At 43.8% G+C, this 19,161-nt stretch overlaps 1 protein-coding gene and 1 long non-coding RNA gene across 4 annotated transcripts in view; one reads left to right on the top strand and one right to left on the bottom strand.

The window, feature by feature from the left end:
* The window catches only part of LOC134460292 (protein TANC1-like), a 39,154-nt gene that overhangs the window by 8,211 nt on the left and 11,782 nt on the right, over nucleotides 1-19,161 (bottom strand). The window contains exons 4-19 of the mRNA XM_063212738.1: nucleotides 18,618-19,007; nucleotides 17,933-18,049; nucleotides 17,126-17,416; nucleotides 16,517-16,653; nucleotides 15,634-15,865; nucleotides 14,331-14,497; nucleotides 13,344-13,969; nucleotides 12,483-12,591; nucleotides 12,168-12,296; nucleotides 11,388-11,624; nucleotides 10,804-10,989; nucleotides 10,110-10,191; nucleotides 9,236-9,369; nucleotides 8,521-8,644; nucleotides 7,950-8,125; nucleotides 7,036-7,168 (exon numbers count right to left, since the gene is read on the bottom strand). Of these exons, the coding sequence (XP_063068808.1) occupies nucleotides 7,036-7,168; nucleotides 7,950-8,125; nucleotides 8,521-8,644; nucleotides 9,236-9,369; nucleotides 10,110-10,191; nucleotides 10,804-10,989; nucleotides 11,388-11,624; nucleotides 12,168-12,296; nucleotides 12,483-12,591; nucleotides 13,344-13,969; nucleotides 14,331-14,497; nucleotides 15,634-15,865; nucleotides 16,517-16,653; nucleotides 17,126-17,416; nucleotides 17,933-18,049; nucleotides 18,618-19,007 (3,270 nt within the window). The remainder of the gene's footprint in view (nucleotides 1-7,035; nucleotides 7,169-7,949; nucleotides 8,126-8,520; nucleotides 8,645-9,235; nucleotides 9,370-10,109; nucleotides 10,192-10,803; nucleotides 10,990-11,387; nucleotides 11,625-12,167; nucleotides 12,297-12,482; nucleotides 12,592-13,343; nucleotides 13,970-14,330; nucleotides 14,498-15,633; nucleotides 15,866-16,516; nucleotides 16,654-17,125; nucleotides 17,417-17,932; nucleotides 18,050-18,617; nucleotides 19,008-19,161) is intronic.
* LOC134459288 (uncharacterized) lies at nucleotides 1,241-3,466 on the top strand. 3 transcript variants are annotated; one of them, XR_010036831.1, is made up of 4 exons: nucleotides 1,241-1,513; nucleotides 1,620-1,701; nucleotides 2,987-3,078; nucleotides 3,345-3,466. It is a non-coding gene; the product is annotated as an uncharacterized LOC134459288 (long non-coding RNA). The 3 variants fall into 3 exon arrangements; XR_010036832.1 differs by lacking the exon at nucleotides 2,987-3,078 and having other exon boundaries at nucleotides 1,257-1,296; nucleotides 1,406-1,513; nucleotides 3,345-3,465; XR_010036830.1 differs by lacking the exon at nucleotides 2,987-3,078 and having other exon boundaries at nucleotides 3,345-3,465.

The following is a 19,161-nucleotide window of genomic DNA, read 5'->3' as shown; positions in this document are numbered from 1 at the left end:
AGTATCACACTGTAAAACCTCCAAGTGATATGACATGAGAATCAATGTAGCCTACCATTTCTCAGTAGGCTAGACAGCTGAATGTTTTTACTAGTAGTAAAAGTAAAAGTCAACTGTACTTATAAGTATACCCCATGATTTGGTGCAGGGCTTATCATATGATTGTGATTGTCTTGCCTACTGAAGGAATACTATTCGTATTTTCCGTGTACAATTTTGTTTGAGACCAAACGTAGCTTTGATTCATTTGACTATCTGTAGCTGGTAGCATGAACAGCCATACGAAGGCACAGAGAAGAGAGCTAGTTTGAGGCGACACCAAGATTAGCCATTCAAAAACTCTAGATACATAATATGTCCTTACCTCTGTTGTCTCCATCAGCAATCGGAACAGCATTGTTTTCTTTCTGACGCTGTCACTTCTGTCCTGCTATTTTGTTTTGCTGGTAGAAAGACCTTTGGCGCAAAAGCCGCACACACGTAGCCTCGTATCCAGGAGAGTGTGGCGCGTTCCTTTTCCATCTCAACGCAAAATGCCACGGTTTCATGAAGCTTGTCGTTTAGTTTCAGCATCCAGTATATGCGCACATTCAATCCATAGCAAAGTTCTAGCCGAAGAACTGTTAAAAACCGAGAGCTTCAACGTTTGCTTCTTGTTACTTTATCATGTTGCCGACTGCCGGAGCAGAGCTGGCTGGCTGTCAGAATGAGTGTCGCAGAAAGATGACGTGGCACACCTCAGTCAATACAGATTTTTAATTCGTTCACTGAACCCGGGAGATTTAAATATTGAAATGAGGCGGAAACGTAATTGTATGACCCTAAACAAAATAAGAAAATACTGTTTATGCGTGTACGACGGATTTAAAGTCTGTGCCCCGCTGACTCCCGTTGTATGGTGGTTTGTGGATATCGCCCAAACCCAAAATCTCACGGAAGGCTTCAAATCAAACAAAAGTGACACAGGTGGGTAGCTCAGTGTATGACACACCATAACCCTTATCAAAAAATCCTTTAGGATTTTCTGTTTTTCCTATAGGATTCTGAAAATCCAATAGGATTCATCTAAAATCCAATAGGATTTTTGTTTTTACCCATAAGATTCTATAGGTCTACGAAAATCCTATAGGATTCATATACATTCCAATAGGATTTTCATTGTCTCCTATAAGATTAGAAAATCCTATAGGATTTACAAGATTCCAGAGACAGCTGCGAGCGCAGCTAAGTTTGAAATGATTTTGGTTGTCAAGGGAAACAAACTGGACGTTGCAGTCGCATATCAACCGTTTTCAGGTAGCTATTGGACTAGAGATGTAGGCTAACTCGGGCTTGATTTAAAAAAATAAAAAAAAACGTTCAATTAACTTGCCGAAATGTTTGCCTGTAATACTGTCACTTCAAGGACCTCTTCAACGCGTTTACTAATCGATATCCGACTTCTGAAGTGCTGCCGTAACTTTACCGTTAGCAAGTTTGCTAACGTGTGAAACGTAGCCTACCCAGCAAGCAGGTGAGTTTTTATTTAGTTTTATATTGTATGGTTTGCAATATCACATTGTATGTTGGTCGTGTGTTTATAGTCTGACGCAGTGTAAAATGTAGGTCTATTTCTGCAGTAACGTCCTCAAGTTTCCTGCTGGAGTTGGGGCTGTCAAACCATTCAAGTGGCCCATGATGACTGACTGAAAGGACATTATGGTAAGTTTATCATGATAATCTATTCTTTGTCAAACTTGCTATGCACCACTGCAAGCACACATCACAGCCTTTACCACCTCAGTGGTATCTCCATTTTCCCACTAGACATTTGAAGTGAGCAGTGTTGGGCAGTAATGCATTACAAAAGTAAGCTTAATTAATTATTGTAATGCATTACTTTTCGCTGAAATGCAGACAGCAATGTAAGGCATTTCAGGGCAAAAGCTGACATTTTACTTAGTTACCATGCTAAATAACTGAAGTTACAATACATTTCAATGTCCTGGATTTTAGTGGGATTTATCCAGTGTGGTGGGTCAGAAAGAGGCAATTCCTGAACCTGGTAGTTTAGTGTAAATGCTGCCAAAAACACCTCCTGGATGGGAGGTGAAAAAGTCATGACTCATGAGCTTGATTTACACTGTGATAAATTGCCAGATCCATATTTAGGCCTACAGTTCTTTTGGCGAAAGTAACTAAAGTAATGCAAAAGTAGTGTAATGCCTTACATGTCAAATATGGTAATAGTGAAGTGTAAGGGATTATTTTGAAAAGACAGTAACATGTAATCAGTAATGCATTACTGTTTTGAGTAACTTGCCCAACACTGGAAGTAAGATAAAATGATAATGGCCTGGTGTGACGGAGGTCATCTTGCACCTGTTCACCCCCCCGGGGATCGAACGTGCGACCTCGTCAACTACAACGGTTCGGCAATGGGATACACAGTACGATACCGCTGGGCCAAGAGACTAGTCTCTCGGCCCAACGGCACGAGACTGTATGAAGCTATCGGAGGGAGGTTTACCAACGTTATACGCCAACTCTGTGCTAGTTAGCCTCCGTTACACTGGCATCCATTGTAGCCCTCAACTTATAAATGCTATGCCACGGGTGCATGTCTATATGTTCCCACAGCCCAATGGTCCCCACTAAGACTTAACATTCATTTTTAGGCCCATTGGTCTCACAGCCCATTGGTCCCGCAGCTTATACCTGCTGGCCCATGTTCCCACATTTCTAAGAATTTATTCAAATTTAGGCCCTATGTCCCATGGCGGGAGGAAGGGCATGTTCTCTTAGTTTACTCGGAAATGTGGCTACATGAAGTTGTTGAACATAGGGCATATTTGAATACTTTCTTTACAATGAGGGGAAATGGGAGCAGCAAGAATAAGCTCTGGGACCGCTGACCCCAGATGCCACGCCATTATCATTTTATAATGTAAGTGCAACTCCTGAGTTCATATTGCCTTCACTGAATGGGTCCCTCTTGTTTTCACAGTGAATTCACTACAAGTCAAAATCAGATAAACAGACAGGAACATCAGCCTTCTTGGTGCCAGATGGAAATACTTGAGAATAGCAAGAAAAACGGTAAGTCTAAAACTACACATAAGATCATAATTAAGTTAAATGTGACCTGGTGGCATTATTGCATGACTGCTTAACATTCAGAAATGATTGCTATACTGTCACTCATCATCTAGAATACATCTTGGAGTTAAAACTTAAGAGTCTATGGGCTTTAAGAAAGAAAAAAAAAGAGTGAATGAGGTAATCACAACTCTGCCAAGAGTATGTTTTGGTGTTCATTAAAATTAGTGTAACTATTCTCTTCCTGTGCTTTGGTTTTGTTTTAGGTTCAAGTAGGCCCGACAACAGAGATCACAGACAACCACAAGAAGTGACCCCAGGAGGGGGGCAGACCATATGTTGGCAGTTTTTGGAAGGCAGGTCCTAGCCACGCACTCATATACCGGAAAACCACCAGTAAAATTCAACAAAAAAAACCTCATAAGGGTCATTCCACGCCAAATCAACAAGAGCCCGCACACTTATGTCTCAAAAAATTCTGAAAATATTACTGAGTGTACCCATGGTACTTAAGAGAAACACTGTACATTTATTTGAATGTAAGATGTATACTCTCCATGTTACAGCCAATTTTACTGGGGGAGGGGGGTGCCCATTTTGTTCACACTCTTTTTTTTGTCAAAGTTCACAAGCCCGTAGCTCAATAACTAAACCATGTAGGAAGCTCAAATTTGGCATGCTGGTACATAGATAGGAATAGTTTGTTGCAAAGCTGTCAGTTTTGGTCTGTATGATCCTGCATCGTCATGGCATTCCCTCAAAGATGATACAAATTGCACTGGAGTTTTTGGTTGTGCTCTGTTTAGGCCTTCAGAAGACGTATTTGTGCTCAACATAGCCTCTTGATTTTTTCCCCTTGTAGATACAAGTAGGAACACTCTCATNAAAACCTATAAATAGAAAGGAAATCCCATCAGTGTTTGACCAGAAGACCTCACAAGTCTGACAAATCATTTTGGGTGTCATTTTCAGAGCTCCAGAACCCCTTGTGGGATTGTCCACAGATTTTTATTTTATTTTTTTCTTCATTCTCCATGAATTCTTCTTTTTAAAAATGCAAATGAGACTTGTCTTATGTGATGTTTTCTTTTGTAATTTCCAACCTGAACATGGGCAACATGTACATTGAGAGCAATATGTTTTCTATGCGTTTCTTCCGCTGCCATCTGCTGGTCAAAAAAAGTAACAACATGAGTCCTTGTGCCTGACCTACTGTCTCTTTTGGTGAGCGAACCTGCTCCCACATTGAACGCTCCTGAAATCATTGAAATTGAAAGGGATACCTGCACCCCTGCACAGGGACTCTCGGGTGATCATGTCTGGGCAACATTTGCATTTGATTATTTAGTCTTTACATTAAATGTTATCGAAATCATGTTGCTCTCTTTTTGCATTTTGCCCATGTTCAGGGTGGAAATTACAAAAGAAAACATCACATAAGACAAGTCTCATTGGCATTTTTAAAAAGAAGACTTCATGGAGAATGAAGAAAAATATAAAATAAAAATCTGTGGACAATCCCACAAGGTGTTCTGGTGCTCTGAAAATGACACCCAAAATGATTTGTCAGACTTGTGAGGTCTTCTGGTCAAACACTGATGGGGTTTCCTTTCTATTCATAGATTTGTATGGGAGTGTTTCTACTTGTATCTACAAGGGGAAAAAATCATGAGGCTATGTTGGGCACAAATATGTCTTCTGAAGGCCTTAACAGAGCACAGCCAAAAACTCCAGTACAATTTGTATCATTTTTGAGGGAATGCCATGATGATGCAAGATCATACAGACCAAAACTGACAGTTTTGCAACAAACAATTCCTATCTATGTACCAGCATGCCAAATTTGAGCTTCCTACATGGTTTAGTTCTTGAGCTACGGGCTTGTGAACTTTGACAAAAAAAGAGTGTGAACAAAATGGGCACCCCCCTCCCCCAGTGAAATTGGCTGTAACATGGAGAGTATACATCTTACATTCAAATAAATGTACAGTGTTTCTCTTAAGTACCATGGGTACACTCAGTAATATTTTCAGAATTTTTTGAGACCTAAGTGTGCGGGCTCTTGTTGATTTGGCGTGGAATGACCCACAAGTGAGTACCTTTTCACTACAATACCTTGCTTACATAAACAGCAAAGTTCTCAGACAAGGAATAGTTTTTATACAGTACATCCAGCAAGTACTGTCAGCACTTCACTTTTTCCACACATTGTTATGTTACAGCCTTATTCACAATGGATTCAATTCCTTTCTCAGCTTGCCTTTCTTTTACTCAAAATTGTACACACAACACCCCATTATGACAAAAAAAAAAAATGTGCAAAAGTACAAACAGGTAGCTTTTCCCATGACACTCAAAACATGTGAATTACTTAGCCTACGGGATGCACTGTAAATGTCTGACAATGTCACAAGATTTCCATCCATGCTACACGCATTGTTTTCAACAACACAAAAAACCCTCTCCCGCACATGCCACAGATTCTCAATAGAGTTTTAAAGTCTGTTCAGTAGGCCTATGTATTTTCTCATGTCTTAATTTTCCATGTGTTGGTCTGCTCTGTATGTTTGTTTGTTTGTTTTTTCAGACTACTTCACAAACAAATTTGATGTGGACACTTCAATGATCAAGCAAGCAATGGCACAGGACTGTTCAGATGAGGCAAAAATGACACCCACACAATGATCAAATAATGAAATAATAAATATATTTCGCATATGACCATTTCATTTGCTGTGTTGTTTTTTTGCATTATGTTTATGTGAACTATGTTTTAAAATCCTATTATAATAAATCCTACAGAATACAAATCCTATAGGAATAGAAATCCTGTAAGAATAAATCCTATAGGAATATAAATCCTATAAGAATAAATCCTATAGGAATATAAATCCTATAGGAATTATCCCATCAGAATCCTATTGGATTTCTATCAGATTTTGGAACAAATAATCCTATAGGAACATTGAAATCCTAAAGGAATCCTGTAGGATTCTGCCTTCTGGATTCCAATAGGATTCCTGTAGGATTTTGGTTCCAAAATCTGATAGAGATCCTACAGGATTTACCTTACTGGAATCCTTAAGGATTTTTTGATAAGGGAATTAAGGTCCCAAATGCAAAATACCGACCTATTCCTTTAAGGCAGAGAGTCTATGTTTGTTGATGTGTCCTTGTCAAACAAGAGTGACAAATTACACCCTTTCTCACCACAATGAAAAAATATCTAAATATGTAATTTGAAAAAAAAAAAGAATTGTGCAACAGAATGACAGCTGAATGCATCGCCTGTGTCCTATTTTAAAAAGCCTGGCTATCAGAAGGTCCTACAAACTTAAAAGCTGTGGGCTGCCCTGGTTTAAGAGAAGAATGTAGGGCTCCTTGCGAACACACCAGCGCAGCAGCTCCTTTTTTCCCTAACAAAAGCTTACACACGAGAACCAGATTCTGGATTTAGAACGTGGACTACCCCCTGAGAGCACTGCTCTGGATTACTCTGTGTGTGTGTGTGAGTGTGTGTGTGTGTGTGTGTGTGTGTGTGTGTGTGTGTGTGTGTGTGTGTGTGTGTGTGTGTGTGTGTGTGTGTGTGTGTGTGTGTGTGTGTGTGCGTGCGTGAGAGAGAGAGAGAGAGACTGGAATCAAAAAAAGAGAGTGAGAGACAGACTTAAATGGAGAGAGAGAGGATGAAATGGAAAGAGAATGAGAGATTGTGTATGTGTGCGTGCGTGCGTACATGTGTGCGTGCGTTTGTGAAACAGAGAATGCGTATTTCTGAGAGAAAGAGAGAGAGAGAGAGAGAGAAAGAGAGAGAGAGAGAGAGAGAGAGAGAGAGAGGAAGATAGAGTGTGCAACATGAGAGAGACTAGACTGTTCTGTGCCAGCGTGTTCTGTGTCAGCCTGTTCTGGGTCGCTCTCATCTCTCTTCTCTCTTCTCTCTCATCTCTTCCCTCATCTCACCCAGCTCGGCTCCCTTCTTGAGGAGGACGGCCACCACAGACGCCTTCCTGCCGCTGATGGCCCAGTCCAGAGGCCGCATGCCACTCAGGTCCACATGCTCCATCATGGCACCACGCTCCACAAGGAAACGCACCTGGGGGTCAAGATGGGGTCACAACTGTGTCATATTATGGGGTATTAACTTCGTAGGGAAAATATGTATATATGATTCATGTACAGGTATGAACTATAGTGTGAATAAATCTCACATGGACTATGTAGGAGTGTTTACACATACTATATGGCACATGCTGTAACAGGGGCCATTTCGTTCTTCCACATACTATAAGATTTCTATAGTTTTAGGATAAAGGCAGGACCGCCATTATCAAGAGCCACGTTAGGATAAAATGTAAAATAAAAAAAAACAAGGACCATTTTTGGGAACTTTACTTTGAAGGCAATACAAGATAATGGTGAACTCTGTCAGTCTCATCTCCAATAGTAATACAGAATTGTGTAAATTTAGCTCAAGACAAAAGCATCACCTCTTTGATTTGACACAGCACAAGCCATTTGCTCTTACTGCAGATGGGGTCGCCGGCGGTCCTATTCACTATTTGCTGAAAATACTCAACTACATCATAACAACATTGCTATGACAGTGCCGAGAGCCTTAAGTAACAGATTAAGACATAAACATTACAATTTTGGTGACAGTAAGGTTATAACATAGGTGCTGCGCTAAGGGGTTAACATAATAATAACATTGTCACCATGTCAAACAAACTAAACCGTGTTTGGCATCAACAAAGTTTATATCCGCTTTGCTTCCCTTCGTGATGTGGATTGTGTTTCTACATCACTATACAAATACTGGTCAAATTATAAGAATTAAGATTGTAAGAATATTGTTCAGTTAAAACCCCACTCACAATCTCGGCATCCCCAAAGAAGGCAGCCAGATCAAGTGGAGTACGTCCGTGTTTGTCCGCATGGTTTACAGCAGCGCCTCTCTCCACCAGTGACTCGACCACACTCCCGTTACCCTTCAGACAGGCCCAGCTCAGCGCACTCAGCCCCTCCTTATCAATCTCAGTGAGTGCAACTCCTGTCCACATATGCACAGACAAAACCACAGATCCCCAATTTCATTCTCATTGCTCTGGAAAGATCTGAAGACAAAACAAAGTTCATGTAGAAGCATTGCAAGTTGTGTACAAATACAAGTACAAATGTAGCTATTTAACATATAATATGGTCTGCCCCATCTCTCTCTCTCTCACACACACACACACACACACACACACACACACACACACACACACACACACACACACACACACACACACACACACACACACACACACACACACACACACACACTAGTGTACAGTAATGTAATGGGGACCCAATTCTGGGCCCAGCCTCTCCCTGTGCCCGGGACAACTGACCCCTTTGTCCCCAAGCCAGTTTCCCTGGTGGCACCCACAATCTCTCTCATACCTTTGTCCAGCAAGAAGTTTACAGTGCTGAGGTGGCCCTCACTGGCAGCTACCATGAGCACAGTGCGGCCATGTTTGTCATTGGTATGGAGCTCTGCACCTTGTTGCAGCAAGACGTCCACGACCTGAGTAGAAAATGAGGGTTGAGGAAGAGGAAGGAGAGATAAGACATTATTGTCGCTCACTTTCTGTATTACATGCAGAGTGGCAATGGAGAATCTTACTGTAATCGTGGAATATTATGTTTTTCATGGAGAGTGACTGCCCATGGAAAAATCTAACATCCTGTTCTTCACACTGCTATGGAATCAGATCAGGGTGAATAATATGTCAATGCAACATTTTGCGACAAATTTACATAGACACTGTCAGAATTAAGGATAACATGTCTACCAACTGTACTGAACACAACAACAACAAAAATTATATTGCATCTTGTCACAATTATGCAATTGTTTCACTTTTGCCCAATTGTATTCAAAGACAGACAAGATGTATTTGCTCATACACAATGTCCCTCACAGGTGTAAAACATTTTAGACATGTACATATTATTGACCCTGATCTGAGTCTGTGCTCTGACACAACCTACATGCAATAGAGAAAGGCACAATAATCCACAAATGAACCATAATCCATACATTTGGCTATCCATGAATCTGGTTAATTTAGTAACTTCTCCCCCAGAGAATAGTACCGTTCGAGTGTCTACTTACCTGTGTGTGTCCATGTCGAACTGCAGTACAAATGGGCAATACCCCCCTCCGGTTGGGCTGTGTTACGGTGGCACCTTGCTCCAGTAGGCAGGAACACACATCCAGCTTACCCTGTGCTGCTGCTGCAGTCAGTGCTGGATAAAAAGAAATGAATCAGCATTCCCCATGATATCAATGCTATTATGATGCTGGCTGCAGTGGTGTAGTATAGGGTAAACAAAGAACCTCTGAAATAGTTGTCTAAGTATGCTTGCTTTACATATTGTTCTTAAATTGTGTTCACTGAGGTGTAAAAACAAGCTTATTTTCAAAAATGGCACAGCATTGCTTTAAGCCCACTTCTAAAAAGTCATTCTGTGTGAGGATGGCCAAATGAAGCTTCAACTGGTACATGTATTATTCATCGATGAATAAGAGGTTAAGAACATGGACAGGAATTATAGTACCACTTTGATGTTTTACTCTTCCAAAAGTTTAAAGAATATGCATGCTACATTTCTGCACATGTAGGCATTTACTGTACTTTTCTGTGTCTGTTACATATTCATGAAAGCACCACTGAACACACACAGTATTTATCAAAAGCCTAAAAATATTATTTTTTTCTTCAAATATTTCTATTTTAGCATAAAGTGATTCCAACAGTACATGCAGTAGTTTGCTTTTCCCTGGAGGTTGAAAAGATTGAAAACATTTTCTTCACAAACTACAGACATCATTTTACTGAGGACCGGACAAAGTAATCTGAAACACCCACACCCAATTACTTACAATGTAAGGAGGGCACTCTCTTTCAATACCCAAAGAAAGAAACATACATACGAACATGTCCATACTAATAAATATTTCAACTTTTAATATGACCAAAACTCACCTGTCTCACCCCATAGAGAGTCACATCCATCAATCTGAACTCTGAGGTCATCATTATTTGGGGCAAGCAAGCTCTTCACCACCTGTACAACCAGTTAAATGTATATCTAGTCAAATAAATAAATACATGAATTAATAAATAACTACACAAATCAAACCTGCCTGATTCCCTGAGGTAAACTGGTCCTCTCCTCAACTGAAATTGGGTCTGTGAAATTGCGGGATCTGTAATCTGATTTGTTAAGGGAAATTGAGGACTCCCTCGTCTGATTGATTGTGGGAAATAAGGAGGAGCCAACAATGAATTGGCTGAGGAAAATTGGGGGAAACTTCTGATAGGAGGACCTAATGGGTCAAGGAAAATTGGGATAACCCTCCCATGATTGATCAGAGGAAATGGCAGAGCCCTCACCTAATTAGATGAGGAAAATGGAAGCCCTTGCTTGATTTTTTGCATCTTGCGAGAGTCAAGATATTGGGCCCTTGCAATTTGGGGGATCTCTCACCTGACTGGTTGGGGGGTATTGGGGAAGCCCTTGACTGACAGGCCAAGGAAGGAATTGGGCAAGTTGAGTGGAATTCCGCTAATTAGTGGATGGAAATTAGGACTGTCGGGATTATGGGTCTATGTTTTTATAAATCTGCAATAATGAATAACTGCTACACTGTAAGGACTACAATCTTTATTTTGTCACCTGGGTGTGTCCCATGCTGGAGGCTGCAATTAAAGCCTGCTGTAGGACCTCTTCTCTCAGGCTGGACTGCTCCTGTGAGTCGGCTGGGCCCCAGGGCTGCTGCAAGAGGTGCTGGATGACGTCCATATGGCCACCTAGGGCAGCATGCACCAGTGCACACTGGCCACTCTTGTCCATGTGCTCCACCTGAAGCAAATGGGCGCCACACACACACACACACACACACACACACACACACACACACACACACACACACACACACACACACACACACACACACACACACACACACACACACACACACACACACAGTGTGGGAACAAAAGTCTGTATTAAATGTCAATATGGTGGCAGAGTACAGATTACATAATACCAAACAATATTTATTTTCATTGACTTTCAGCAAAACAACTCGATTATTAATTTTAATATTATTTGTTACTTTTGCCATACAGCAGAAGTAATTCATTAAATTATGTTACTGGCCTATTTATGAGTAAAGTTTGTGATAAAGCCACTGTACTGTATGGATAATTCCAGCACGTATGAGGTTGTGTGTGTGTGTGCATGTGTGTGCAACCTACCTTTGCTCCCTTCTTGCACAGTAGCATGACCACCTCTTTGTGTCCGGCAGTGGAGGCGAAACAGAGTGGCGTCATGCCATCCTCCGACACCCCATCAACGGGCGCCCCGGATTCTAGCAGCAGTGACACCATCTCCAGATGGCCGAGGTATGACTGCACACACAGGACCGTTGCCGCCCCCTGCACATCAGTCTGGTGGCACACACTCGCTCCACTCAGGATCAGCAGGCGACTCACCTGAGAAAGGACAGAAGCAGAGATTCTTAGTATAGAGATATGCCAATGTAATAGGTTGCTATGGGCACCTAACATGACCAGGTTCCGGTCTGCCTAAAGGAGCGTGTCATAATACTCCTAGCATTGAATAGAACAGTCCTTAGGTCTGCCTAGGTCTGCCTAAAGGAGGATTTACCCCCCCCCTCCCCCTTGCAATAATAGACCCCGGAAACAATGGGCCAATGGAACCTTCCTCTCTCTCTACTCTCTCTGACAGAAGTGAGGAGACGTGATGGTGCTGTTAGTTGCCGAACTAGCGCAGGAGGACCTCAGTTACACATGGTGGAAGGCTGCATATAAAGTAAACTTACTGTATACATGGGTTCTACATTTTTGTTTTCTCCTGGCTGCGCGACACTAGCTGCGCACAGCTCAACCTCTGATTTTTGGAAACCGCTGTCGGCCAAAAAATTAGCTCGCGTGGTTGGCTGCCAGTGTGTTGCCCCTCCTCACAACCTAAACATGTGAACCCATGTATGGGGGTGGGGGGGGGGGGTGTCTCACCTTGACATTGGGTGTGTAGAGGTTCCTGAGGGAGCCCAGTGCTGCAGAGAGACCGTCACTGCTGAAGCTCCAGCTGACCCACAGAGCCTGCAGCACACTGGAGGACACTCCAGTCTTCTTACTCAAGCCCTGAGAGAGAGCGAGAGAGAGAGAGAGAGAGAGAGAGAGAGAGAGAGATACCTTGGAGGTGTTCCTCTTTCAACTTGTATTTGTGTGTGTGTGTGTGTGTGTGTGTGTGTTTGTCTGTGTCTGTGTGCGTTTACCTTGTACAGTATGTGTGCTTGCCAGTGTATGCGTGTGTGTGCATGTCCTCACCTTAAATATGTGTGCTTTGAGGATGTGGTGGCCTAGTTCCATGGTTTGCTGACGGTTGAGTTTACCCCCCTGGCGACTCAGCATGAAGGCCATGAGCGCATGCCCACTCCTGAGGAAGAACAATAACAGGTCAAACCTACCCTACCTTCCAGTCATAGATACAATCAGCACTTTTTCTGTTATCCATCACTCTTTGGTATGAAAAGCGATCATACAATTTTGGCCTCTAAAATGTTTGGGCTTCTGTGCTTATTCATTGATAGTTAATTGGGACAGGAAATGAGTGGGAGACAGAGATTAAGAAATGACCCAGTCCAGTAAGTCCATATATGGTTCAGGTGCTCTACCAACTGTGTCACTGCACCCCCATTCAGTAGCATATTTACTAACATCTTAGGAAAACAGGGCAGAAAGCATTAAAGCATCACATTTAAGTTGCAATCATCATTTAATCCCTTTAGTGTCAGAGTCTGTAGGATGAATATCCAACAAGCCTCATAACGGTTTAGGAGCAGGTCGTGGTTAACCCCTAACCTGTTCAATACCATAAAAATGAGATGTCACAATATCTAGGGGTCATTTTCTGCCATGGTGGTTACCATCTCTTGATAATATAGAAGTAACTTGCATACTTCCCCTTGATTTTACAGTCTTATATACTGCACAAATTTTATACACAGCATGCCAAAAAAAACTTGCCACCAAAAAAGGGCACACCTTCGAATGCGTCATTGGACCGCCATCAGCAATGGTGCACACACACATGTTAAGCGACCTTGAGTGTTTTGAAAGGCGCTGTATAAAACTAAATTATCATTATTGTTATTATTATTATCTTAGCCACTGCCCCTCAAGTCTCACCTGGGATCACAGAGGAAGTCAGTGCTCTCCCCATCGGCCCTCCACACCAGCCACTCGCGGAAGGATGGATGGCAAAACATGCGCGTGTGGTCCCGCCGCGCCACCAGGAAAGGCACCAGTGCCTCCATGCGCTGCTGGAAGTCGGCCCAGTCCAGGTTGCCGTGCACCTGCCCTGCGTTCAGTGCCTGGAACATCTGTTCGTCTGACAGCGGGTGCAATGAGGCAAGTGCCACGCTCAGCAGCTGCGATACCCGTTGGAAGGTGGCGCTTCCACCGACAAAGTGCCGTCTGCACAGCAGCAGATACAGCTCGGACAGCGAGACAGGCACCTCCTTGAAGCCAGCACCCTTGGTGACCAGGTGGCCACGCTCCAACAGGTCCAGTGCCAACTTCAGGTACAAGAAGGAGCCCTGGCTGCAGCTCACCAAATGGGTGGCCAAACGGGACATGGAACTCTGAGAGACTGGAGGTTCCGAGCGACCGCTGGGTGACACATTGGTGGCGATGGAGGGAATGATGATGTCCATACGGCAGCGGACGTATGCACTCAGGTCGGAAGCCAGCTTCTTGTTGCTGCTGATGTCATCTAGGGAGATCTCAGGGAAGGGCAGCAGTCTGGTGACCTCCTGCTGACAAGAGGAATATAGTTGATAAGCCAAGCCAGGGCCCAAAGTTTTTCATTCAGAATTAACAGTTGTGTTCCCGATGGACATAGATAGATGGAATTCAAAGACTTGTATGGACACACTGTAGATAGATGGACTTGTATCATCTAAGGACAAAGGATGTTCTGTTTTAGTGCGAAGTTCAAAAGGTGGCATTTACGACAGCATTGAGGTGCAGCAGTGTCTTGCGGTAGTTATGGTCTGGTTACCCATCTGGTGGTAAGTTATAGTGGATAGGAGACTTTGGATAGTGTAAAATGCCCTTGGCACAAGCAGGCCTAGATCTGTCACATTTTAAGCATAATAAAACTGATACACCCACTCTGTGACTTTTCCTGACGGTGACGACCAGCTTGAGCCAGGAGGGGAACCTTGAGATGACCTTGGTGATGAAGGAGGCGATGGTGTCCCCGTAGTCCGGCTTGTGGAACTCGGCCTCGTTCAGGCCGTCCACCAGGATGATGCACTCCTCCTCAGCTATCTTCGACTCTGTGTGGTAAAAATGAGATGATGAGAGAGAAAAAAGGGAAACGCCATGACTCAATGGGTAGAGCGCTGGCCTTTAGTAGATGACTGGGTTGCAGGCTCAAATCCTACCCTTACCAGGACCTCCCCCTGTGGCACCAAACCCCATTGGTCCAGGGCCGGTAACTAATACCCTGTACATAAACAACTATATGGTGCTTTGGATAAGAATGTCAGTGTAATGTAATGTAATGTAATGTAATGTAAAGGAAAAAGTTGAAGAGAATGAAGGTGACTTTCTAGCATTGTGCACTTGTGATAGAGAAGGCATGCTGCACTTTCTAAGAAATTGCACATGCATCCCATGATCCTATATGACATCATGATAACGGTCTTATCAGCTGGACACAGACATCGAGGACAATTCTAGAACCAGTCGAAAAGCTTTATAGATGAGCTCTGAAAACACTGGATAACAAATCAAATGCCTATCATCACTCCAATATAGTTTTCGTAACTGGGAAAAAATTCTGCAAGTTTGTTAATATAGTATATTACTAATCTATAAAGTTTCTCGTGGTGTCTCATTATACTAGATGGGACTGCAGTATAATATGAAGAAAAAAACATACTTTACCCAGTCTGCCTATAGTCTTATTGAGCTCTAACGCATGATATGGAACACCATACCAACAGATGCGTGGAATACGTGTGCATACAAGTGTTTACTAGAGATGTACAGCATCCAAGATCCAGTTCCGGATCCGGCAGGATAATAGGGTTTTTCAGACTATCCGGATCCGGCAGGATCTTAAGCAGTGGATCCGGTATCCGGCAGTTACCTAAAAATCAGGATCTGGGGCCTCTCTACTTTTTACGTAGCCTAGGCTTTTCAGTCAGTCTTTCACAACCCCAATCGCTGCATGGAGTGAAACCCCTTTGGAAGCGGCCATTGAAGGCAGTGTGGCAGTAAGCCAATGAGTCTTAAAAATAGTTTGCGCCAACGTAATAAAAAGGGCCCACGTGTGCGAGTTGGCTATGCGTTTCAACCCTTTCGTAGGATCCGGTATCCGGTTCCGGATCCGGCAGGATCTTAAGCAGTGGATCCGGTATCCGGCAGGATCCTAAAAGTCAGGATCCGGTGCATCTTTAGTGTTTACCTTCCCGGAGGTTGGCGAGGGGCTCCAGCACGCCTCTCCTGAAGGCGGCGACGGGGTCTTGCACGCAGGAGCGCAGGCTCAGCAGGCCCTGCAGCTGGGGCTTGGAGAGCAGCCACTCCCTGTAGGCCTCCAGCCGGGGAGACCGGCACAGCAGGGCCGCCACGCTGTGCACAAACTCCGGCACCAGGCACGTGTAGGTGTTGTCGGCCTGGCAGTAGTGATAGGCCACCACCTAAGGCAACATACATTATATTTCATTGCATTACACACTATGAAGCTGTTTACACGTATATGAATATTTTTGAAAACGCAATGGTTAAGGCCTCGCATTGACATGTAAACAGAGTTTTAGAATGTGTATTACAAATTGCGCAGGAGTACTACAGTAAAAGGCTGATTATTTCACCATTAGGTGTACAGTGGTTGTCAGTGGCGGAACAATTGTACACAGGGCCCCAAGGCAAAATAGTGACCTGGCCCTGCTTGCCCCCTTCCCCCTCCCCGTATTACAAAATGTGCAAGAATACTACAGTAAAAGACTGATTATTTATTTTTATATATTTTTTTTTGGGCGGCTTTTTATTAGCTTTATTTGACAGGATAGTGAAGGTAGTGACAGGAAGTGAGTGGGCAGAGAGAGATGGGGAAGGGTCGGCAAAGAACCCAGGCCGAGAGTCGAACCCGGGTCGGCCGCATAGTAAACAAGTGCCCTACCATTTGCGCCACGATAGAGCCAAAAGGCTGATTAGGTGTACAGTGACTATCAGTGGCAGAACGATTGTACACAGGGCCCCAGGACAAAATAGTGACCTGGCCCTGCTTGCCCCCTCCCTATGGTTGCACCCCTGGTGTTGTACTGTAATGTATATGTGTGTGGCTGCACCTTGCTGGCCAGGCCTTTCACCGCCTCCTCTCGATGTCGTTGCAGCTCTGGAGACCCTGGACAGCTGCTGCTTCTGCTTCTGAACAGGACTTTGTTGTTGGTGGGACCAGAGGACGTGGAACCTTGATCCTGAGTGGCTGCACCACCGTGTGCTCGCTGACCTCTGTTGAAATGTCCACCTGCAGTTTATGATGGGTATCAGTTGCGTTTTAAAACCAATTGTACGGTACATATATTTACCATTACCAAAGTCTATACATTGGTCCTCTGGCAATGAAAAAGAAAAAGTGAAAGCCCATTGGGACACTCCAACTCCCATTGTCATTGTGACACAGCACTCCACAGCATACAAGTGAACACTGCACACTGCACACAACGAAATTGCATTTATGCCTCACCCGTGCAAGGGGGCAGCCCTCAGTGGCGCCCCATGGGGTCATCATTCATGAGTTTGCATGGCAGAAAACAAACACAGAACTGAGTCCTTTTGCTGTCAGTTCACGTTTTGATCCACTAAAAGAGGACTGAGTTTGGTTCATGGAAAGGGGACTTGGTGTGAAAATACCCTTCATCTGTGTATATGTGAAATGTGTGTTTCTGTTAGCTTACTCCTTGGCAGCGAGCCTGGGCTGGCAGAGGCGATCTGTGTCATCCTGCCGCCGTGGCAACTGAGGCCGACCAGCCGGGACACGATGGCCGTCTTGCCGAAGCCCACATCTCCAACGATGACCACCCCCCCTCGGCCAAGCCTGGTCTCTCCCTCGCCCCGCAGCTCCTCCTCCAGCAGCTGAAACAGCCAATCACGGCCCACGAATATGGCGGTATCCTTGCTAACGCTGGGCACCTCAAAGAGGAGGGGCTTCAACATGATCTCAGCAGGCTTGTGAGGAGTGAGGCGGGCTACAGTCAATAGAAGAAGTTCAAAAACGTAGAAAACCATAATTTAAAAAATGTTGACACTTATATTTGTAAATGTTGACACTTGGTATTTTGTGAATTAAAGAAAATGCTGTCTCTTTCGAAATATTCAATGTATACAAAACAAAGACAAACATTTTATGTTAAAGCCAAGCAAAACTATTGTTCAAAATGTAATCAGGGTGATACCGACACACACATACAGGCACACCGAGACATAGTGATATATTTCAAATGCAGATTGTAAATAAATATAATTTAGAATTATGTTGAAAATGGAAATGCTCTGAACTTATATTACAAAAAAAAGTAAATGAAAATGCTCATGGTTTTCATGTTCATACTGTTTTGAATTGGAAAATATGCATAACGTGGATGATGTGACCAGACTTTTTGTTTGTCTAATTATACTGCCCACCGTATACATTATGGGATAATAGTGCATTACATACATAGTGCAGCATGCATGCACGCGCACACACACACACAAACACACACCTTTGGTCTCTGGGCCTCTGCCCCCCTTTTGTGAGCCATGGCGTATGGAGCAGCGCTGGGGAGCCTTCCATTGGTCATCCAGATAAACCAACTCCTCCAACTTGGTGGAGCTCATGGCTGGACAGCGAGGAAGCGAAAAGCGGGGAGGGAAACAGCATGTCAGAAATATCTGTGAAATGTCTGTGAAATTTTATCTCTCATGGTAAACAGTGTATACAACATACACAGCACATACAGTGTTAGGCGGGCGATGTTTAACTGCTTTAATTTATGAACCGCTTATTTATGAACCGTTCCACCAGTGGCATGCTGTACGGGTCATTGAAAAGACTTTACTACTATAGTATTTACGCACATAGCCCCCGTATTTCTACCATATGATAGGCTCTGCCCATTTTCAACTATATTATAGATGGACCAATGGGCTGCCCCATCTAAATGATGGGTTGGTCTCTAAAGAGGGAACAACAAGAATAGCAACACCGGAAAAAAAACCCCAAAACAAAAGCATTGGCCCCTGAAGACTGTCAGCCTACCAGGAAATACTGTATGTCAGATTACCAGTCCAGCCTTGATTCCTGCTGTATATTATGCCTCAGTTGCCACCTGAGATGACTGTAAAATTGAGATACAAAATAAAAACAGATGAAACAATAACAGCCGTCACAACAACTACAACACCTACCAGCAACTGATTTCGGCCGTGGCATGACTAGAGTACTGCTGTAGGATGTGGCTGTGCCTGTTGCTGGAGTGGGCGCAGGTGACGGAGGTCCAGGCCTGGAGGGAGGGGCATGGCTAGGCATCGCTGCACTGCTACGGGTGGCCTCAGGGGCAGGAGAGGAGGGAGGAGGAGGTGACAAAAGGAAGGTGTGCGAAACGCTCGTGCTTCCATCGCTAATGCTGCTGCTGCTGCCGCTGTCAGCACGGGTGTTGGGCTGGCTGCTCTCTTTGACACTGAGACGACTCTCTTTGACACTGAGGCGGCTCTCTTTGACACTGAGCCGGCCATCTTTACTCTGCTGGAGCTTGATGTCACTGCGTTCTTCATCCTGCAACGGGTTGATCACTGGGGCTGAGAGGGACAGAGAGAAAGAGCCTATTAATAATATAGGGCAGTGGTTCCCAAACTCGGGGTCGGGACTCCTAGAGTGTTGCGTAAGTATTGCAGGGGGTCGTATGAGAGAAGGAGCTATTTGCATAAAACCTTGAATAGATGCTTCATATGA

Source organism: Engraulis encrasicolus, chromosome 12 (genome assembly GCF_034702125.1).
Source record: "Engraulis encrasicolus isolate BLACKSEA-1 chromosome 12, IST_EnEncr_1.0, whole genome shotgun sequence".
Classification (NCBI taxonomy): Eukaryota; Metazoa; Chordata; class Actinopteri; order Clupeiformes; family Engraulidae; genus Engraulis; species Engraulis encrasicolus.
The sequence above is the reverse complement of the archived record's forward strand: the minus strand, read 5'-3'. Positions and strand labels throughout refer to the sequence as shown.